A 22238-nucleotide genomic window follows, 5' to 3' on the forward strand; every position below is an offset into this window, starting at 1 on the left:
GTAATCCTAGCACTTTGGGAGGCCAAGGTGGGCAGATCACGAGGTCAGGAGATTGAGATCATCCTGGCTAACACAGTGAAACCTCGTCTCTACTAAAAATACAAAAAATTAGCTGGGCGTGGTGGCACATGCCCATAATCCCAGCTACTCGGGAGGTTGAGGCAGGAGAATCACTTGAAGCCAGGAGGCAGAGATTGCAGTGAGCCGAGATCATGCCACTGCACTCCAGCCAGGGTGACAGAGCAAGACTCTGTCTCAAAAAAAAAAAAAAAAAAATTGTAGCGATGGGGTCTCATTATGTTGCCCAGGTTAGTCTGGGACTCCTCAGCTTGAGCAGTCTTCCTGCCTCAGCCTCCCAAAATGCTACCATGCCCAGCTTTTTGAGACAGGTTCTCACTGTTGCCCAGGTTGGAGTGCAGTGGCACAATCAGCTCACTGCAGCCTCTACCTCTTAGGCTCCAGCCATCCTCCTGCCACAGCCTCCCAAGTAGCTGGGACTACAAAAGCACACCACCATGCCCAGCTAAATTTTAATTTTTTTGTAGAGAGAGAGTCTTGCTATATTGCCCAGGCTGGTCTCAAACTCCTAGCCTCAAGTGATCCTCTAGTCTCAGCCTCCCAAAGTGTTGGAATTACAGGCATGAGCCACCACACCTGTCCTTCCCTGTGCTTTAATGCTGATCCAGAGGTACGTTTCAAGGAAGGGCCTCAGAGATCACCTCTTCAGCCTGCATATTCAGGAAAAGTCTAGCAGAATTGAAAAGTAGAAGGCCACTTCTGTCCTTTGAAATGTATAAGAACTTTATCCAGGAGGCTCAAATTGGCGTGAGAGATGCAACAGACTTTATTGTTGCAGCAACACTAACATATATGCCCCATTCCCTGCTGAGGCCTGTCCCCACCTCACCCCTTGGTCGTCAATGATGTGGAACACTGGGGTGAGGGGCAAAATCCCTAAGCAGAGCTGGAGGGAGGCAACTGGGACTGGTGAGGGTCGGGATCACCTGGGACCAGGGGTCCAACAGTCAGGATACCCAACTCCATCCACACAGGGGCATGGAACACTTGGGTTTTGAGTTCAAGATTTGGCAATGTCTTGACCTGGGTTGGAAGGTAGGGTAGGGTCTGGAAAAGCTTTGGTCCAGGATTCAAGATTTGAGAGTGCTTTGCCTCAGGCCCCAGTTTGGGGCTGAGCATGGAGAAGGGTGGATGGGAGTGTCTCTGGGTTCACAATTTGAAATTGGCCATGGATGCTGTGGCCTGAAGCCCCAGTGTTGGGGCTGGATGTAGGTGGCTCTTGGTTCTAGGTTCAGGGCTGGGGAAGACTCTTGTCCCTAGGTTATGGGGGCTGGGTGTGAGGGATATCTTAGTTTGGGGCTGGCGTGGGGGTAGGGTGGTCATAGATGTCCTGTTTTGTTTGGGCAGGGGGCTCTAGGCTCCTGTTTTAAGTGCTGGGAAAGGGCTCTGGGTCCCAATTATGGGCTGGGGGTGGGGTGGTATTCTCCAGGTCCTGAGTACAGATCCTAGGGGCCTAGGATCCAGCCTCTTGCTCTTGTCCCAGCGCCTCTAGTAGCAGGCCCATTGGCGTCCGCTTGAGACCAATGCTCTCGATCTTGTTCTCAATCTTGTTCTTAAGGTTGCGCAGGCGCAACGAGGCGTGCACCAGGATCACTGTGGGCGGCACCGAGAGGGGTGGTCAGTGGAATAGACCTCAGCCTGCAGCCAACCGGGGCCCACCGAAGGGAATTGGCGCGCAGGCAGGCCAATCGAGTGGTGAGCGGCCAGGACGCCTCAGATACTGAAAGCGTGGCCGAGTAATTGGCTTGGCAACGTGGGCACGGCCAGGGAAGGCGCCCGGTAACGGGGACGTGGCCAGTGGAAGGCACTTAACACCAGGAGTGAGATGGGAAAGGCGATAATAAAAGGGGTGTTCCCAGAAGGGGGAACGAAGTCCGGGAAGGCGCTTTTAGCGGGGGCGTGGTCAGGCCCTCGGGTTTCCCAGCCCCCTCTCAACCCGGGGACCGGGGCAGGGCTGGCCTGGTGCCTTAAGCATGTTCTGGCCGCTTTCCTGGCTATCTCGGGGTAGTGGAGACTCACGAAGCACCGGCCCGGCGATGCTGAGCAGGAAGGTGCAAGCGCCGCCCACGACCCAGAGAACCAGGAGGCCGACGGCAAGCACTGCGGCCAGGCAGGCAGCAGGGTGGCTGCGGCGGCAGCGGCGCACAGCTGCGCGGGTCTCAGCTGCCCACACCAGCATGCCGAGGGCCACCGCCACTACCAGCGCGCTCAGAAGCGTGTGCAGCGGACGCACGTACCTGCGGGTACAAGGGAACTAAGCTAGCCGGCCGGGCGGAGAGACGGCCTCCGGGACCACCACCCACCCTGGGCCCCAAGAGCCAGGGTATCCCGTCTCCGGACACTCCAGCTCGGCACATCCTCCCACCAGCCCTGTCTCCAGCAGGCCTATCTGCCAGGGCTCCCGACTCACCCCCGTAGACCCCTCCTTTCCTCCCTGTCAATTCCACTGTCCTGTCTTCCTCAAGTCCCCACTTCAGGCCCTCCCATCCAGCTAGAGAAGACTCCCCACACCCCCGGGCTCCCAACACTTCTCTGGACTTTCCTTCCGACTCTACCCACACAGGGCCCCTCATCAGCCTGCCCGCAAGCTCCCTCTTTAACCCCAGCCCCTGCAAATCCCTCTTCCAGGCCTGTCTCCACACATTACCCTCTCCCCAAGCCTAGGGTCCTTATAGGAGCCCCCTCCAGGCTTCCTCCCCTCCCAATGCCCCCTCCAGGCTCCCATTTCCCTATAGATTCCTCCCTCCATCATTGCTAGAACCTCTTCTAGGTTGTCAGCCCCACTCTGAACTTCTAGCACTGCTCAAGTCCCTCCTCCAGATTCTCCATCCCTCTCTGGTCTCACGCTTTCCAACCATGGATCGTCCTCCTGGGCCCAAGTTCCCCAACAGGTACCTGCCCCTGACGCCTTCCAGTCATGGCCAGGCTCCCCTCCAAGACCGGATCCCCAATAAATACATCTTCCAAACCCTCCAACTTTACCGTCTATTTCCCGGTCTCTGCCCTAAGTACTCCAGGGTCGGCCTCAATCTGGCCCCATCATTCACATTACCCCCCCACCACATCCCTCAAGTACTCTCACGTCCCCCTTTCGGGCCCTCCTTTTTTTCCGGTTCACCTTCCAGCCCACTTTCCTCTTCCGTCCCACACTTGTCTCCATCTTCCCCAGATCTTCCCTCTAGACCCCCATCCCCCGCAGGCCCTCCTCATCAGCCAGGCTCCATCTCCCTGAGGCCCTCCTTACAACCAGGCTCCACCTCCTTCAAGGTCTCCCTTCCAAGCCCCTCAGGCCGTCCATCTCTACTGACTTCGCCCTTCCCGGCCTTGCATCCCCACTCAGGTTCCCTGTCCTGGTCCTCAAAGACCTGTGGGTCTACCCCCCCACGCTCTGCAGACGTCCCCGGCCAACCGGCGCCTCCCTCCCTCACCCGGCAAGAGCGAGGCCGATGCCGAAGCAGAGAAGGTAGTTGGTTTGGTAGTAGAGGAGGTTGTTGATGACGCGGTGGCACCATCGCTGCGGGTCGCATGGATCCGGAGCCGCCAGACGCGCCGACCCCAGAACAAAGTCGTCCAGGGCGCGTAGCGGTGGCAGCCGTACCTCCGACATCCTGCCGGTTAATGTGGCTGGACCAGCCAGGAGGGGGCCGGACTACAACAACCGTCACGCCCCTCGCCACCGCGGGGCACACCGGGAAATGGAGTCTGGGCTGGGCAGCTTTTTCCTACCATCCTAGGTGGATTGCGCAGGGGCGGTGATGCACGTGACCGGAAAAACAACTAATACGCCGCTCAGAAAAGCAGCAAAGGCTGCCGGGAAATCAAGCCTTGGCCGCCGCGCTAGACGCTCCCAACCCTTAAAACTGCTATCCACCCCCGCGCGGGGCGCCGCAGGGGCTGCTCCGGGCGGTGCCAGCGGCTCAAGCACAAAGTAGCCAGACAGATAAGAAAGGAGGGACTGTCACAAGGATCCGAGTTGGATTCCACCTCCTTCCTGTCAGCGTCCAAAAGGGTCACATTTCTCCAGGAAACTCCATGCCCCGCTCCTGAGGTCAAGCCATAAATGCCATTAAGGGCCTTTTATTCGTATTCATCACATCGGAAATCATCTCTTCCTAGGAAGCTTTTAAAAAATCTCCAGGTTGGATTAGGGCACTCCCTCTGGGTCCCTGGCAATTTCCTCCAAGTTAGGGATCCCAAGGGGTCGCTGCCTTCCTGGGTCTCTGGCCTAGCCCTTGGGGCACACAGTCATCAAGAAGTGCTGGGGGGAATTGAGCTCTTTATTTAGACATAGCCCTGCTGAGTAGAAAGTGGGCACCGGCCCCATTAATGCTTGCTGGCTGGTGGCTTCCAAGCACGCCCCACTGCCAAGGCTCAGCTCTGCAGTCTGCCACTGCAGGTCCCTAGCACAGCCCCCAGGGTCCTTAAAAGTCATCATCATCACAGATGTCAAGGTACACGTCGAAAGCCTCTCTGTTGCAGTTTCCATCAGGAGTGAAGACATATTTGTGGAAGGTCCCATCTACGCAGATGGCTGGGGGAGGGGGAGTGGTAAACGGTCAGAGGCTGCCACAGCCACAGGTTCCAATCCTCTCAGGCATCTCAGGACCTAGGGTCTGCCTCCAGGCCTTTGCCCAGTGCTGTCCCCCTTACTGAAGATGAAGCTGAGCCTCACGTGGCCCTAAAATTCTTTCAGGTCCAACCTACAGGCCTCTGCCCCATGCAGTACCCCCAACCAAGGGGCTGTTACCACTCACCAATGACAGAGTTGACGTTCTTGGAAGTATTGCGACCGAAGGCGCAGATGCAAGCTGACTCAGCAGGCACAGTGAAGCTCGCCAGGCTCCACTGAGAGTCCACGTACTGCCCAATCATAGGCCCCACCTTGCCCACGCGAGCCAGCCTGCAGGCAGCACTGGCTAAGCCCAGGTATGGTAAACGGGCAGGGGGACAGGGAGGGACACGGTAGGGTGGGGAGGGGGTACTCACGCGGAGCGGCGGTTGAGGCGGGTATCCTTGAGAGCAAAGATATGGACGGTGCCCTTATCACTGGAAGCGCAGAGGAAGGAGGAGTCGTGACTGAAGTTAATGCTAGAAGACAGATCAGCAGTGATGCCCACATGTCATGTGGTATGGGGTCACCAGCCCACCATGCATACCCTGTGCTCACCAGTAGAGAGTGGCAGGGTCAGTGCCTCGGCGCAGCTCCACCAGTTTCTCCTTGGATTGTGTGTCAAAGAGGCGGATAAGGGTACCCTTCTGGGAGGCTGAGGCCACTACAGTGCCTGGCTGGTTTAGAGACACACAGGCTATGTCACTCTGATGTGCATTGATGGTGAATGGAGCAGACGAGGTGCCAGGCTTTGTGCTCGCCAGGTCCTGGGGTAGGAGGGAGGAGTCTGAGGTTGAGGTGGTATGGAGGGAAGGGGCCAAGAGTCCACAAGGAAAGCCAGTCCACCAACCTTCCCACCCTTGTCCACTGGACGGCTCACCACAAGTTGCAGACTCCCACACTTGTGTCCCGGGAACACTAACAGTTGCTTCTCCAGGCTGGGGCAGAGGTCACAGAGCCCTAGGGTGTGAAGATGAGGGTGGGTGGGCGGCTGAAGAGGAGGCAGCATCTCAGAATGGACAGAGCTGGATGAGGACCAGACTTCAACCCTTCATGATAAGCTTAACCCAAAGAACCCTGAGGGGGCTCACCTCAGCTGCATGCCCTGCCAGCTAGGCAGATTCCATTCCTTGCTCTGCAGCTGTGGAATCTAGTAAGCTGCTATAACAGCCCCAGGAGGCTCAGGGATCCCTGACACACCCACCCATGTCCTCATGAGACGTTTCTGCTCTGCCACTGGGGCACCCAGGGGTGGGGCAGGGCCAGAGGTGGGGAGAACTGGCTGAGGGCTGGAAAGATGGAGAGGCTGTGAGTGTGAGCATCTCCCTGCCTCTTTCCCCATTTCTCTGTGTGTGTGTGCCCCTTCCTTTCTTTCCTCATCTCTGCCCCTCTGTCCCATCCACTGTTTCATGTCCTTACACCTGTGTATCTGAGCCCTCTCACCCTTGGGGTTGTCCCGGGTATCAAACTCAAACAGCTTTCGGGGATTGTCAGGGAAGGAGTACACATAGATGCGGTTCTTCAGCACGATCACGATCCTGTGGGTATCACACAACACAGGATGGCCGTGAGGGGGCGGCGGGATGCCCAGGGAGGACTATCCCTCTCACTTGCTGTGGGGACTTCCTACCTCCCACCCCCGTCCTCCTCAGGCTCACTTGTCATGGCGCATGCGCACAGAAAGCACTGGCTTGGTGAAGGTGAACTCCAGCACCAGCTTCTCCTTGGAGTCCTTGCCCTCCCGGGCATCGTCCCAGATCAGCACTGCTGGGCAGGTGGGTGGGTTGTCGGGGCCAAGGTTTAGGGTAAGGGGCAGCCCTGGTGACACAGGATCCACCCCTGCTTCCTAGGGACCTCAACCTACTTACTTAGCCTTTCAATAAACACCCAGTGAGATCCTCGCACAGTACGAGCACTTGTGGACATGATCCCTGAGAGGAGTGTTCTAGACTATTACACTCATCTACAGATGAGGAAACTGAGGTTCAAAGTGGTTGAGTGCTGGCCAAGGACCTCAAAGCCCATCAGCAACCAAACAGGGACTCACACTCAGACCTGTAACTTCCCCTGGGTAACTATTTCTGCCTCCAGGGTCCTAGTCCATGCACCCTGGAGATTTCTGTGAGGAATCCTAGGGCTCTGTGACTCACCTAGGGTGACTCCTGCCCTGTCCAGAGGGGATGAGCAAGAAAAATCCTTAAAGCAAGATGGCACTTGAGGCTCAAGCCAAGTGGGTATTGGGAAGACGGCTCCAAGATTTTAAAACCTATTGCTTGTGTGACCTTGGATGAGTCACTTAACTGCACTGGGCCTCAGTTTCCTCATTGGTAAAAATGGGGATAACGATCCTTCCTACCCCATAGAGTTACTGTGAGGATTAAATGAGTTAATATATGTAAAGTGCTTAGGGCAGTACCAGGCTCACAGTAAGTGCTCTAGGGCATGGCACACAGGAGGCACTCAATCAGCATTTTAAAAATGAAAACAAAGCACCAAGCTTCTCAAGCTATAAGATCCATGACTTCCAAGCTGTAGGCCTCCTCACTGTGTGACTCTGAAGTACTCTGACATCTTCATCTGCCAGTACCTTGGGGTGCCTGTGGGAGGCCAGGAATCCGAGAAATCTGGGCCAAAGGGCAGGATGAGGGCACTTACCTGAGATCTCTGAGAACTTAGGGCTACTACCACCGCCCACCAAGGCCAGAAGGTTGGAGCGGTGCAGCATCTCCACCAAGCCCATGCTGCCCACTTGCTCGTGGTCTGGACAGGGACCAGGGTGTCAGTGGAGGTAGGAACCAATGCCCAGCCCAGCTCTTCTGCCCATTGCCCCTCCCCTGCCAACAGCTCACCCAGATGCCCCTTCTCCATCAAGGGCTCCACGTTGTAGATGCGCACACCTGTCTCCATGGCGCAACAAAAGCAGCCTGGGGGATGGAAGGAATCCAGACTGCCTTAAAGAATGCCCAGGTAGGAAGCTGGGGGCCCATGGCCCACTTCTGACCCCTCTTTCCCTTGCTCCCTCCCACAAGGGTACAGGCCCAAGCCTCTCTCACTTTGGTCTTGGTTGAAACGCAGGCTGGTCACTCCTCGAAGTGGCTGTTGAGTCATGGTCCAGGATTGTTCCCCTGGATACAAATGGGATAAAGATGAGAAGAGTCCTGGAGTCTCCCCTCCAAGTTCTGCCTCACCTGATTTCCTCCTCCTCCCACTCTGCTAACTACTGACTCTGGACTGACTGCAAAAAAGATAAAAACAGGCTGGGTGTGGTGGCTCATGCCTGTAATCCCAGCACTTTGGGAGGCCGAGGCGGGTGGATCACCTGAGGTCAGGAGTTAGATCAGCCTGGCCAACATGGTGAAATCCCGTCTCTAGTAAAAATAAAAAATTACCCAGGTGTAGTGGGGCACACCTATAATCCCAGCTACTCAGGAGGCTGAGGCAGGAGAATCACTTGAACCCAGGAGGCAGAGGTTGCAGTGAGCCGAAATCGAGTTATTGCATTCCAGCCTGGGTGACAGAGTGAGACTCCGTCTCAGGGGAAAAAAAAAGATAAAAACAGAGAGAGTCTCAGGGTCTCTGCTCTAAGCTCCCAAGATCCCAAGCAGCATGGCCAGGAACCCTCCCTCTTTCAGGTTTGGCAAGCTCCAGGCCCACACTGACGTGGACCCCACACCTCCTTTTTACATGCTGGCCCTCACTGACTTGTCAGGAAGTAATGTGATAGGGGGTGCCCCCGTGATATCTTCCCCACCCCCAGCCAATCTTGATCCCAATGCCAGACATGGCCTGGAACCACTCCCACCCCATTTCTCATCTTCACACCTGACCTAGCACCAGACTCTGTCAATAAATAGACAAAAGTGGGCTAGGAGATCCACTTGTACCTCCCCGACTTGGCCCTGAGACTGCTATGCTTGGTCTGCCATCCCCAGGAACTCCTCTGCTCCTACCCTTCTAACTCTACCCCAACCCTATTCGACCACCCCAGAGTCCTCTTCACACCTTTCCCCCTCACCAGCTTCCCCAAACCCCTTCAGGATGCCTACCTTGGGATGACCCCTTCTCATGCCTTGGTAACTACCCATCAGGGCCAGCCTAGACACTTCCCTAGATTGGCTTATGCCCTCTACCCTAGGATTCCCCCTAGCACTCTAAATTTTCCACCCCAGGACATCTCCTTCCTTGTGTTCTGCTGTCCTTGACTACAACATAACCTGGCCTGGACCCAACCCCAGGAACCCCACCCATCCTCCTAAGATTCCCTTCTAGACCCCTATCCAAGACCCTGCCTCAGGGCACCCTTACCCTCTAAGACGCTTGCCCAAAACAAACCACCCAAAACTCCTACCTAGGAGAACCTCAACCCCTAAGATGCCTGCACAGTCCCCTACTAAGATTACTGCCATAGAGCCCCCAACTTCCCTTCAAACCCTCAACTCCCCAAGACCTCTGGCCAGACACGCTCCCTCCCCATCCTCCAAGAGCCCAAATCTTCCTTTCTTTCAGTTACACCCTCCACTGGAATGCCTCATGCTCTTTCTTTGGACAGCTCTGCCTTAGAGTTATTCTCTGGACAGCTCCAACTTTCAAGACCCCTTTTTTGCACCTCCATTCCAAATGCCCGCACCACCCCAAACTCTGTCCGGGATGCCTCGCCCCTCTCCCAAGACCAGCCGCATGCTCCCTCCAACGCCAGCACCCACTCAAGACCTCTGCCTTAGACCCCTACTCGAAAGACTCCCAGCCTCCCCCAGACCCCAACCAACCCTGGGATCGTGCTCCAGCTTCCTGCCGCCTTCACCGGCCTGACCTCCGCGTGTCCCTGACCCGGGCCCCAGCTGTCGGTGCCGCCCGCGGCCCGGTTTTCTGACCTCCCGGGCCTTGGAGCCCGGCTCGGGTGTTTACATCGGGCCCTACTTCCGGGGGAGGGAGCCTGTCGCAGGAAATGACTCACCCCAGCTGGAAAAAGGCAGCCACCTCCTTCCTCGCCCAGTTCCCGGGTCTTCGGAGCATCGCGAGTGACAGCGGGGTCCTCCGGGGAGGGCGTGGGGAGCGGAGGAAGGTCGGCTGCGGGACCGGAGGCGAAGGGTGTTCCTCAAGGCCGAGACTGTCTGAGGGAACCGGGAAGGGTGGGGAGAGACAGCGTGCCTTGCCCCCAGCAGAGCGAAACCGGCCGAGCCCTCAGTCCCTCGGTCACCCACGATGGGGGAGTAAACCTTCCCTGCGAACAAGATGTGGACCTCCGCGGCGACGGAGAGTATCCACCCCCGTTCGCAACACACAGTCCTCCCAGGCTTCCAAAGGGGCGGTGCCGGGGGCTACAGGCGGCTGCGGACCTGGAGACCTCGAAAGTGGTGAAACCTTGGCTCCGGGAAGCCAAGGAACAGATTTCGCTTTCTTTCTCCCCACCCCCTGCCCCCGCCCCCGCCAGCCCCGAGTTTTGTCTTTTGTGTTTTGTTTAGTTTTGTTTTCTGAGACAGACTCGGGTTCTTGGCTCATTGCAACCTCCGCCTCCCGGGTTCAAACGGTTATCCTGCCTCAGCCTCCGGAGTAGCTGGGATTGCAGGCATGCGCCACCACGCCCAGCTAATTTTTGTATTTTTAGTAGAGACGGGGTTTCACCGTATTGCTCAGGCTGGTCTCGAACTCCTGACCTCAGGTGATCCACCCGCCTCGGCCTCCCAAAGTACTGGGATTACAGGCTTGAGCCACCACGCCCGGACTCTGCTTTTATTTTTACAAAATACAAAATAGCTTTTTGATGGTAAAAGGTATTAATACTTTGGGTTAAGAAAAAAAAAAAAAAAAGAGATCCTACCTACGATAAAGCTTTAAAAAAAAAAAAAAAGCCTCAAATTATGTGCATACTGGAAGGAATTTTTTTTTTTTTTTTTTTAGACAGAGTTTGGCTCTTTTGGCCCAGGCTGGAGTGCAATTAGCGTGATCTGGCGGCTCACCACAACCTCCGCCTCCCAGGTTCAAGGGATTCTCCTGCCTCAGCCTCCCAAGTAGCTGGGATTACAGGCATGTGCCACCACGCCCAGCTAATTTTGTATTTTTAGTAGAGATGGCGTTTCTCCATGTTGATCAGTCTGGTCTCGAACTCCCGACCTCAGGTGATCTGCCTGCCTCAGCCTCCCAAAGTGTTGGGATTACAGGCGTGAGCCACTGCGTGCGGCTGGAAGGATTTTTAATTAAACTTTACGTTAAGAAATAATAAATAGGCTGGGCGCGGTGGCTAACGCCTGTAATCCCAGCACTCTGGGAGGCCGAGGCAGGCAGATCATGAAGTTAGGAGTTCGAGATCAGCCTTGCCAGCATGGTGAAACCCCATCTCTACTAAAAATACAAAAAATTAGCCAGACATTGTGGTGCACACCTGTAGTCCCAGCTACTCGGGAGGCTGAGGCAGGAGAATCACTTGAACCCGGGAGGCAGAGGTTGCAGTGAGCGGAGATCACACCACTGCACTCCAGCCTGGGTAATAGAGTGAGACTCTGTCTCAAAAAAAAAAAAAAATTAGCCGAGCATGGTGACACGTGCCTGTAATCCTAGCTACTGGGGAGGCTGAGGCAGAAGAATCGCTTGAACCTAGGAGGCAGGTTACAGCGAGCCCAGATCCTGCCATTGCACTCCAGCCTGGGTGACAAGAGTGAAACTCCCGTCTCAAAAAAAAAATAAAATAAAAGGACCAGGCATGGTGGTGCATGCCTGTAATCCCAGCACTTTGGGAGGCCAAGGCAGGTGGATTGCCTGAGCTCAGGGGTTTGAGACCACCCTGGGCAACATGGTGAAACCTCCTCTTTACTAAAATACAAAAAATTAGCCGGGCATGGTGGTGGGCGCCTGTAAATCCCAGCTACTTGGGAGGCTGAGGCAGGAGAATCGTTGGAACCCAGAAGGCAGAGGTTGCAGTGAGCCAAGATCGCACCACTGCACTCCAGCCTGGGCAACAGAGGGAAACCCTGTCTCCAAAAAAAAAAAAAAAAAAAGAATATTCTTGAAAAAAAGAAATACGCTTTTTGCAGTGGCAGTATCATAGCCGATGAGGTTTAGCCAACATATGGTTATTGCTAATTGGAAACTTTTCCCAGTACCCCACCCTGAAGACTTGCAATATAGTCGGCAATGGCAATTTTTGAGTCTGTGGAGACTGAGTATTAAAGAAAAAAAATGAAAAAATACAGAGAAATCTCATTCTTTTAATACAATCAGGGTTTCACATTGATGCAATTCCTCCATCCTTTACTTTTTTTGAAGTATTGTTTTGATGCTTCTGTTTCTTCATATATTAATATATAAGAACATCTTTTCAACTGGTTCATGATATTACGTAGCATTGTTCAGCCCTTCCCCAACTGATGGCTGCCTAGGTTGTTTCAGATACTGTGTTGTTAATTCCCATGGACATATTTACTTGTGAATTTTGGCCCTATATACTCCCCTTGGCATGATTCCCCTACTGTGCTCAACAAGGCCAGTCATCTGGCTTTCTTCAGATTCCACTTCCTCATGTCCCAGACCATATTCAACTCAATTCAGTTTGGTGTGTGTCACTCCCATGTTTTTGGGACTGCTCTTAACCAGACCACTGATGCATAATTTGCCAAACCAGCAATCAATTCTCTGCCCTTTCCTGTGACTTTCTAGTGAAACCCACAATTCCTCTCACTGTCTTGGTTTTTCTTTTTCTTTCTTTCTTTTTTTTTTTTTTTTAAGATGGAGTCTCACTCTGTCACCTAGGCTGGAGTGCAGTGGCACGATCTCGGCTCACTGCAACTTTTGCTTCTTGGGTTCAAGTGATTCTCCTGCCTTAGCCTCCCGAGTAGCTGGGATTACAGGCATGCGCCACCATGCCCAGCTAATTCTTTTTTTTTTTTTTTTTTTTTGAGACGGAGTCTCACTCTTGTCACCCAGGCTGGAGTGCAGTGGCGCGATCTCGGCTCACTGCAACCTCTGCCTCCCAGATTCAAGCGATTCTCCTGCCTCAGCTTCCTGAGTAGTTGGGATTATAGGCACGCACCACCACGCCCAGCTAATTCTGTATTTTTAGTAGGGACGAGGTTTCACCATGTTGGTCAGGCTGGTCTGGAACTCCTGACCTCGTGATCCACCCGTCTCGGCCTCCCAAAGTGCTGCGATTACAGGCATGAGCCACCATGCCAGGCCTCTCTTGTTTTTTTTTTTTTTTTTTTTCTCCATCTCTGGCTACTCCACTTGTATCAAACTTCCAAGTATTAGAATATCCTTGGGTATAATCCTGTCTGATCCTCTCTTCCTAAGTGACTGCCTCTTCTCCCATTGCCTTAATTATTGCAAATATTTGGAAGATCCTCTAGGCCTTCAGCTTAGACCTTTCTCTGGAACACCAGACACAAACGTACTGCAATGACCTGTTTGACGTTCATGTGGGTGTCGCATACTGCTTATCCATCCAAACAGATTTATCCAATTTCCCTTACTCAGATGCTCCCCCACTGTCTCCTTTATCTCAACCAATGGCATCACAATGCAGTTTGTAGCCAGGTGTGGTGGCTCACGCCTGTAATCCCAGCACTTTGGGTGGGCGAGGTGGGTGGATCACTTGAGGTCAGGAGTTGAGAGCAGCCTGGCCAACACGGTGAAACCCCATCTCTACTAAAAATACAAAAATTAGCTGGGTGTGGTGGTGCGTGCCTGTAATCACAGCTACTAAGGAGGCTGAGGTGGAAGAATCGCTTGAACCCGGGAGGCAGAGGTTGCAGTGAGCTGAGATTGCACCACTGCACTCTAGCCTGGGTGACAGAGCAACGCTCCATCTAAAAAAAAAAAAAGAATAAAAATAAAAATACATTTTGTCACTTGAGTCAAAGAGCAGATATATCATGCTTAATTCCCCTATGTTTTCTTTTTCTTTCTTTTCTTTCTTTCTTTCTTTCTTTTTTTTTTTTTTGAGATGGAGCCTTGCTCTGTTGCCCAGGCTGGAGTGCAATGGCGTGGTCTCGGCTCATTGCAACCTCTGCCTTCTGGGTTCAAACGATTCACCTGCCTCAGCCTCTCAAGTAGCTAGGATTACAGGCTCCCACCACTACACCCAGCTAATTTTTGTATTTTTAGTAGAGGCGGGGTTTCGCCATCTTGGTCAGGCTGGTCTCGAACTCCTGACCTTGGGCGATCCACCTGCCTCGACCTCCCAAAGTGCTGGGATTACAGGCGTGAGCCACCACGCCCAGCTGATTCCCCTACATTTTCATTGGCAAATTCTGTTGGTCCCACTGTCGAAAGTTATCATGGGCTGGGCATGGTGGCTCATGCCTGTAATCTCAGCACTTTGGGAAGCTGAGGTGGGAGGATTCCTTGAGGCTAGGAGTTTGAGAGCAGTCTGGGCAAGTCCCTGTCTCTACAAGAAAAAAAGGTGTCATGCACTCTGTCAAAGTGGAATAACAGGGATCAGATTTGCCCTCTCACAGGAAACAACCAACTTTGCCCCCCACAAAAAAACAAAATACATGAAACAATAATTTTCTTTTTTTTTTTTGACGGACTCTCACTTTGTCGCCCAGGCACAATCTTGCAATGGCAAGATCTCGGCTCACTGCAACCTCTGCCTCCCAGGTTCAAGTGATTCTCCTGCTTCAGCCTCCTGAGTAGCTGGGGTTACAGGCGCCTTGCCACCATGCCCGGCTAATTTTTGTATTAGTAGAGATGGGGTTTCACCATGTTGGCCAGGCTGGTCTTGGACTCCTGACCTCAGGTATTCTGCCCGCCTCAGCCTCCTAAAGTGCTGGGACTAGGTGTGAGCCACTGCGCCCGGCCGAAACAATGATTTTTAAGACATTAGACATCAGGCACCAAAGGACAGTGATCCCTGTAAGATGGGAAACAAGGTGAACACTACAATTGTCCCAGCACACTGCCTGGAGAGCTTCCATGCTATGGCACTGGAAGGGGAAACTGAGGCAGCGCCTGGTGGACTCCCTAAGTCGAGGTGGTCCAGAGAGACATGGGCAGCTGTAGTTAAAAGGACAGAATGTCAGGATAGAGGAGCACAGAGAATCGCAGAGATCTGCAGAGGGTTGCCCCTCAGTATTTAGCAGAGTACTTACCGACACATGCGTATGAGGCAGCTACCTAAGGCCAGGAAAAGAACCATCCGAATGGATTGGAGGGAACAGGTCCTGACACTCACATGGAGCTTTTGAAAATAGTGCCTGCATCCACCAACCAGAGTGGAAAACTCATAATTCAACAGGGCATAGAGTACACAGGAACGTCTCGTCTCAGTTGTGGGGAGTAACTAGCCCTAGACTTAGTATTGCTCCAGGCTCACTTCACGCATCATAAAAGAAGACCTGAAAAGATCCTTAGGAATAACAAAGATTGATAGGAATAAAAAAAGACCCAGCTCCTAAAAAGGTAAAATTGACAATGTCTGTTATCCAAACAAAGATTACCTGGCATAAAAAGAATCAGGAGGCTGGGTGCAGTGGCTCATGCCTGTAATCCCAGCACTTTGGGAGGCCGAGGGCGAGTGGATTGCTTGAGCCCAGGAGTTGGAGAACAGCCTGGGAAACATGGTGAAACCCTGTCTCTACAAATAATTTTAAAAGTTAGCTGGGAGTGATGGTGTGTGCCTCTAGTCCCAGCTACTCAGGAGGTCGAGGTGGGAGGATTGCTTGGGCCCAGGAGGCTGAGGCTGCAGTGAGCCATGATGGGGCCATTGCACTTAAGCCTAGGTGACAAAGAGTGAGACTCTGTCGCTAAAAATAAATACATAAATAAAATGAAAAGGACAATATTCCAATGACCTAGTAATCTGTGGAAACTTGGATGAAAATTTAGGTATTCCAGACTTGTGCAAATTAATTGTATCTATATCTCAGAGAAAATCTTCCTCAAAACGTGATTTTTTTTTTTATTGGGGAGACAGCTTCCAATGTAAACTGAAAGTGCACACCTAAAACACAAATCTGTAAGGTAAAAATTACTCTGCTCAGACCCAGTTGAGCCAGCTTTAATATTAGTGTCCCTCCTTTATTACCAGAAAGGGGTCCCGATCCAGACCCCAAGAGAGGGTTATTTGAGATGGAGTTTCGCTCTTGTTGCTCAGGGTGGAGTGCAATGGCGTGATCTCGGCTCCCTTCAACCTCCGCTTCCTGGGTTCAAGCGATTCTCCTGCCTCAGCCTCCTAAGTAGCTGGGATTACAGGTGCATGCCATCACGCCCGGCTAATTTTTGTATTTTTAGTAGAGATGGGGTTTCGCCATGTTGGTCAGGTTGGTCTCGAATTCCTGACCTCAAGTGATATGCCCACTGGGCCTCCCAAAGTGCTGGGATTACAGGCGTGAACCACCGTGCCTGGCCAAACATCTCTTTAAACAACTGCCCCTGGGCATGGGTGGGTGGGTGGAGGTTGTGACTGAGCTGAGATGCTCCTTTCTCTCTGAGACTGATAAATTTTGCATACTTTACATAGCTCAGACTGCCCTTGGGCTATTTGTCTTTTCTCCCCTCCCCCCCGCCAGGCGGAGTCTTGCTCTCCAGGCTGGAGTGCAATGGCATGATCTCTGCTCACTCTGCTCACTGCATGATGGCATGCTCAATGGCATGATTTTTCTTTTTTAGAGACAGAGTCTGGATCCTCCTGTCTCTGCCTCCCGAAGTGGTGGGATTACAGGCATGAGGAACCGCTCCCAGACTAGTTTTATTTTCTCATTGCAAATTTAGGAGCCGTTAGTATACTTTTGTTTTGTTTTGTTTTGTTTGTTTGTTTTAAAGATAAAGAAGGCTGGGCATGGTGGCTCACGCCTGTAATCCCAGCACTTTGGGAGGCCAAGGCGGGCAGATCACCTAAGGTCAGGAGTTCGAGACCAGCCTGGACAACATGGTGAAACCCCGCCTCTACTAAAAATACAAAATTAGCTGGGCATGGTGGCGCATGCCTGTAATCCCAGCTACTTGGGAGGCTGAGGCATGAAAATCTCTTGAACCCGGGAGGCAGAGGTTTGCAGCGAGCCGATATCACACCATTGCACTCCAGCCTGGGCAACAAGAACAAAACTCTGTCTCAAAAAAAGGAAAAAAAATTTGCTGGGCATGGTGGCGCATGCCTGTAATCCCAGCTACTCGGAAGGCTGAGGCAGGAGAATCACTTGAACCCGGGAGGCGGAGGTTGCAGTGAGTCGAGATTGTGCCACTGCAGTCCAGCTTGGACAACAGAGCGAGACTCTGTATCAAATAAATAAATTAATTAAAATGAAAGAGATCACCTAGCAAGTGAATGTAAATAAAGAAGAGGTTAGAGGACTAACACTTGGGACATTGCTAAGATATAGGGCTCAGGGGAACCAGGAGGAACTAGCGAGACTGAGTAGGAGAACCCAGTGAGGCAGGAGTAGAACCAAGAGAGGATTCCAGAAAGTCAAAGGAAAAAGCATTTCAATGACAGGTGCGGTGGCTCATGCCTGTAATCTGAGCACTTTGGGAGGCCAAGGTGGGAAGACTGCTTGAGCAATTGCTGAGATTATTTTAGCTGGAGGTTGAGGCTTCGGTGAGCCATGATTGTGCCACTGCACCCCAGCCTGGGCAACAGAGCGAGACCCAGTCTCAAAATTTTTAAAAACATAAAAAATCAGTGGTAGTTGTTTAACATCATAGCTGCTTGAGATGGTGATAAGAGCTGGAGTAAACAAGCAGCTGACCAAAAAGCATGAAAGGAAAAGCTGGGGAAAGAGATGTCTATGAAAAGTTCTGACACATTGCTGGATATCTGGAATGCCATATGCACGTACATGCATAGGGCTGTGAGCGTGCCCAAGAAAGAACCAAGAAAAGGCCGGGCGCGGTAGCTCACGCCTGTAATCCCAGCACTTTGGGAGGGCGAGGCGGGTGGATCACTTGAGATCAGGAGTTTGAGACCAGCCTGGCCAATGTGGTGAAATCCGGTCTCTACTAAAAATACAAAAAAAGTTAGCCGGGCGTGGTTGCGCATGCCTGTAATACCAGGTACTCGGGAGGCTGAGGCAGGAGAATCGCAAGAGGTTGCAGTGAGCCAAGATCACGTCATTGCACTCCAGCCTGGGCAACAAGAGCAAAACTCCGTCTCAAGAACAGTAACAACAACAAAGTGAACCAAGAAGGCCTTAAGCTCTTATTTGTGGGGGACCTTCAGGCTTTGGGCAAGGAAAAAGTGAAGGCTAAGGCACAGTTGTGAACTACCTGAGGGAGTGTTCAAGGCATTCTCCAACAAACACGGACACATATTAGGCAAATGCTGGAAGGAGTAATGGTTCAAGGCATTTAAGGGAACCTTTGCCTAACGGTTAACTAGTCAGTAAGCTAATGAAGCAGGACCTTCAGTGGCCACACACAACAAAGAATACAGACTTTATAGAATTAGTTCAGAAAAGTTGCTAAACAGGCCAGGCATAGTAGCTCATGCCTTTGGGAGGCTAACATGGGAAGATGGCTTGAACCCAGGAGTTTAAGGTGCAGTAAACTATGATCATGCCACTACCTTCCAGCCTAGACAACAAGAGGGAGACCCTGTCTCAGAAACAAACAAACAAACAAACAAAAAGAAGTCATTAAACAGCAGTGATAATAAAGACAGCAGCCACAACAAACCCTGGGAAGGAGATAATCTGAATTTCAGAGTTGCCACATTATTTAAAATGTCCAGATTAAAAAATGAAAAGAAGGCCGGGCGCGGTGGCTCAAGCCTGTAATCCCAGCACTTTGGGAGGCCGAGACGGGCGGATCACGAGGTCAGGAGATCGAGATCATCCTGGCTAACATGGTGAAACCCCGTCTCTACCAAAAAAATACAAAAAACTAGCCGGGCGAGGTGGCGGACGCCTGTAGTCCCAGCTACTCGGGAGGCTGAGGCAGGAGAATGGCGTAAACCCGGGAGGCGGAGCTTGCGGTGAGCTGAGATCCGGCCACTGCACTCCAGCCTGGGCGACAGAGCGAGACTCTGTCTCAAAAAAAAAAAAAAAAAAAAAAAAAAGAAACTAGAAAGTAGGCCAGGCACGGTGGCTCACGCTTGTAATCTCAGCACTTTGGGAGGCCAAGGCGGGTGGATCACTTGAGGTCAGCAGTTCGAGACCAGCCTGTCCAACATGGTGAAACCCCGTCTCTACTAAAAATACAAAAATTAGCTCGGCGTGGTGATGCGCGCCTGTAATCCCAGCTACTCAGGAGGCTGCGGTGGAAGAGTCACTTGAACTGGGGAGGCGGAGGCTGCAGTGAGCCAAGATCACGCCACTGTACTCCAGCCTGGGTGACAGAGGGAGGCTACATCTCAAGAAATAAATAAACTAGAAAGTGTGGCCCATACACAGGAAAAAAAAAAGGAAAAAAAAAAGGTAAATAAAAATTTCCACTGAGGAACCTCAGATGTTGGAATTACTAGACAAAGCTTTTTTGAGACAAGAGTCTTACTCTGTTACCCAGGCTGAAGTGCAGTGGTGTGATCTCAGCTCACTACAACCTCAGCCTCCTGGGTTCAAGCGATTCTTGTGCCTTAGCCTCCCACGTAGTTGGAATTACAGGCGTGTGCCACCACGCCCCACTAACTTTTGTATTTTTAGTACACACGGAGTTTTGCCATGTTGGCCAGGCAATGTAGCGAGACCCCATCTCTACAAAAAATTAGCTGGGCGTGGTGGTGCATGCCTGTAGTCCCACCTACTCAGGAGGCTATGGCAGAAGGATCGCTTGAGCCTAAGAGGTGGAGGTTGCATTGAGCTGAGATTGGGCCACTGCATTCCAGCCTGGGTGACAGAGCAAAACCTTATCTCAAAAAAAAAAAAAAAAAAAAAAAAGAGAAAAAAAGAAGTACTGTACTTATACGCGTGGTACAACATGGATGAACCTTGAAAATATTATGCTGGGCGCGGTGGCTCATGCCTGTAATCCCAGCACTTTGGGAGGCCAAGGAGGCGGGTGGATCACGAGGTCAGGAGATCGAGACTATCCTGGCTAACACGGTGAAACCCCGTCTCTACTAAAAATACAAAAAATTAGCTGGCCGTGGTGGTAGGCGCCTGTAGTCCCAGCTACTTGGGAGGCTGAGGCAGGAGAATGGCGTGAATCTGGGAGGCAGAGGTTGCAGTGAGCCAAGATCGTGCCACTGCACTCCAGCCTGGGTGACACTCCGTCTCAAAAAAAAAAAAAAAGAAAGAAAATATTATGCTATATGGAATAAGCCAGACACCACAATAGGCCACATATTTTTATGATTAATTTATATGAAAAATCAAGATAGGCAACTTCATAGAGACAGAAAATACATTCATGGTATTTAGGAGCTAAAGGCTAGGGGGTGAGTGTAGTGAGTGGTAATGGCTATGGGTTTTCTTTTAGAGGTGATGAAATGAAGGGGTTTTTTTTGTTTTTTGTTTTTTGTTTTTTTTGAGACAGAGTTTTGCTTTGTAGCCCAGGCTGGAGTGCAGTGGCCGGATCTCAGCTCACTGCAAACTCCGCCTCCCGGGTTCACGCCATTCTCCTGCCTCAGCCTCCCGAGTAGCTGGGACTACAGACGCCCACCACCTCGCCCGGCTAGGTTTTTTTTTGTATTTTTTAGTAGAGACGGGGTTTCACCGTGTTAGCCAGGATGGTCTCGATCTCCTGACCTCGTGATCCGCCCGTCTCGGCCTCCCAAAGTGCTGGGATTACAGGCTTGAGCCACCGTGCACGGCCGATTTTTTTTTTTTTTTTTTTGAGATAGGAGTCTGACTCTGTCCAGGCTGGAGTGCAGTAGCATGAACTTGGCTCACTGCAACCTCCGCCTCCCAGGTTCAAGTGATTCTCCTGCCTCAGCCTTCCGAGTAACTGGGATTACAGGCGCCTGCCACCGCGCCCGGCTAATATTGTGTATTTTTAGTAGAAACAGGATTTCGTCATGTTGGCCAGGCTGGTCTGGAACTCCTGACCTCAGGTGGTCCACCCGGCGTTGCCTCCCAAAGTGCTGGGAATACAGGTGTGAGCCACCGTGCCCGGCCCAAAATAAAGCTTCTTGAATTAGATAGTGTTGATGTCTGCACAATCTTGTGAAGTACTAAAAACCACTGAATCACACACTTTGAAGAGGTTGGTTCTAGGACATGTAAATCTTATCTTACAACTATAAGAAAACAAATGACCTATTGAAACATGGAACAACTTGGTGAATCTCTAATAACTTTTTTATTTTTTTTGAGACGGAGTTTTTTGCTCTGTCGCCTGGGCTGGAGTGCAATGGCATGATCTCAGCTCACTGCAACCTCTGCCTTCCAGGCTCAAGCAATTCTCCTGCCTCAGCCTCCCGAGCAGCTGGGACTACAGGCACCTGCCACCATACCCGGCTAATTTTTATATTTTTAGTATGGGCAGAGTTTCCCCACGTTGGCCAGGCTGGTGTTGAACTCCTGACCTCAGGTGAATCACCTGCCTCGGCCTCTCAAAGTGCTGGGATTACAGCGTGAGCCACCAAGCCAGGCTTTTTTTTTTTTTTTTTTTTTTTTTGAGATGGAGTCTCCCCGCTCTGTCGCCCAGGGTGGAGTGCAGTGCCGCGCAATCTCAACTCACTGCAAGCTCCGCCTCTCGGGTTCACACCATTCTCCTGCCTCAGGCTCCCGAGTAGCTGGGATTACAGGTGTGAGCCACCGCGCCAGGCCCTTTTTTTTTTGGAGACAGTCTCTCTCTCTGTCGCCCAGGCAAACTCCGCCTCCCGGGTTCACGCCATTCTCCTGCCTCAGCCTCCCGAGTGGCATCAGCCACCTTGCCCAGCTAATTCTTTTTTTTTTTTTTTTTTTGTATTTTTGGTAGAGACGGGGTTTCACCGTGTTAGCCAGGATAGTCTTCATCTCCTGACCTCGTGATCCACCCGCCTCGGCCTCCCAAAGTGCTGGGATTACAGGTGTGAGCCACTGCGCCCGGCCTCCAATAACTTTTATAGAGTGACTCTATAAAAGTGGCTCTATAAAAGTGGCTCAGGCTTGCAATTCCAGCACTTTGGGAGGTTGAGGCGGGTGGATCACTTGAGCTCAGGAGTTCGAGACCAGCCTGGCCAACATGGCAAAACCCTATCTTTACCAAAAATACAAAAATTAGCTGGGTGTGATGGTGCATGTCTGTAATCCCAGCTACTTCAGAGGCTGAGGCAGGAGAATCACTTGAAACCGGGAGGCGGAGGTTGCAGTGAGCCGAGATCGCACCACTGCACTCCAGCCTGGGTGACAGAGTGAGACTCCGTCTCAAAAAGAAAGAAGGAATTTAGAAAAGAGTTCATATTCAGATGCATTTATATAAAGCTCTTAAAAAGGCAAAATATGCCAGGCGCAGTGGCTCACGCCTGTAATCCCAGCACTTTGGAAGGCCGAGGCGGGTGGACCACAAGGTCAGGAGATCGAGACCATCCTGGCTAATACGGTGAAATCCTGGGTCTACAAAAAATTAGCCAGATGTGATGTCACTTGCCTGTAGTCCCAGCTACTCCGGAGGCTAAGGCAGAAGTGCTTGAACCTGGGAGGCGGAGGTTGCAGTGAGTGAGACCACGCCATTGCACTCCAGCCTGGGCGACAGAGTGAGA

At 52.0% G+C, this 22238-nt stretch overlaps 2 protein-coding genes and 1 non-coding gene across 7 annotated transcripts; 1 reads left to right on the forward strand and 2 right to left on the reverse strand.

Annotated features, from left to right (window-relative positions):
• Nucleotides 1-820: 820 nt before the first annotated feature.
• PRAF2 (PRA1 domain family member 2) lies at nucleotides 821-3700 on the reverse strand. Its single transcript, XM_077988762.1, has 3 exons — nucleotides 3507-3700; nucleotides 2098-2315; nucleotides 821-1671 (listed from the first exon to the last, which is right to left on the reverse strand). The coding sequence occupies exons 1-3, from the start codon at nucleotides 3683-3685 to the stop codon at nucleotides 1532-1534; spliced, it is 537 nt and encodes a 178-aa protein (XP_077844888.1). The 5' UTR covers nucleotides 3686-3700; the 3' UTR covers nucleotides 821-1531.
• On the reverse strand, nucleotides 821-10022 carry WDR45 (WD repeat domain 45). Of its 5 annotated transcripts, none has more exons than XM_015127339.3 (13): nucleotides 9642-10022; nucleotides 7741-7812; nucleotides 7537-7611; nucleotides 7343-7447; nucleotides 6346-6451; nucleotides 6131-6225; nucleotides 5568-5647; nucleotides 5246-5454; nucleotides 5065-5166; nucleotides 4833-4978; nucleotides 3507-4609; nucleotides 2098-2315; nucleotides 821-1671 (listed from the first exon to the last, which is right to left on the reverse strand). In XM_015127339.3, the coding sequence occupies exons 2-11, from the start codon at nucleotides 7793-7795 to the stop codon at nucleotides 4500-4502; spliced, it is 1083 nt and encodes a 360-aa protein (XP_014982825.1). In that variant the 5' UTR covers nucleotides 7796-7812; nucleotides 9642-10022; the 3' UTR covers nucleotides 821-1671; nucleotides 2098-2315; nucleotides 3507-4499. The 5 variants fall into 5 exon arrangements, with proteins under 5 accessions (XP_014982825.1, XP_014982824.1, XP_028697662.1 ...); XM_015127338.3 differs by having other exon boundaries at nucleotides 6346-6454; XM_028841829.2 differs by lacking the exon at nucleotides 9642-10022 and adding an exon at nucleotides 9454-9617.
• Nucleotides 10023-11703: 1681 nt separating this feature from the next.
• LOC114675296 (U4 spliceosomal RNA) lies at nucleotides 11704-11841 on the forward strand. The gene has a single exon (XR_003726364.2). It is a non-coding gene; the product is annotated as a U4 spliceosomal RNA (small nuclear RNA).
• The last annotated feature ends 10397 nt before the right edge of the window (nucleotides 11842-22238 follow it).

This window comes from Macaca mulatta, chromosome X (assembly GCF_049350105.2).
Source record: "Macaca mulatta isolate MMU2019108-1 chromosome X, T2T-MMU8v2.0, whole genome shotgun sequence".
NCBI lineage: Eukaryota > Metazoa > Chordata > Mammalia > Primates > Cercopithecidae > Macaca > Macaca mulatta.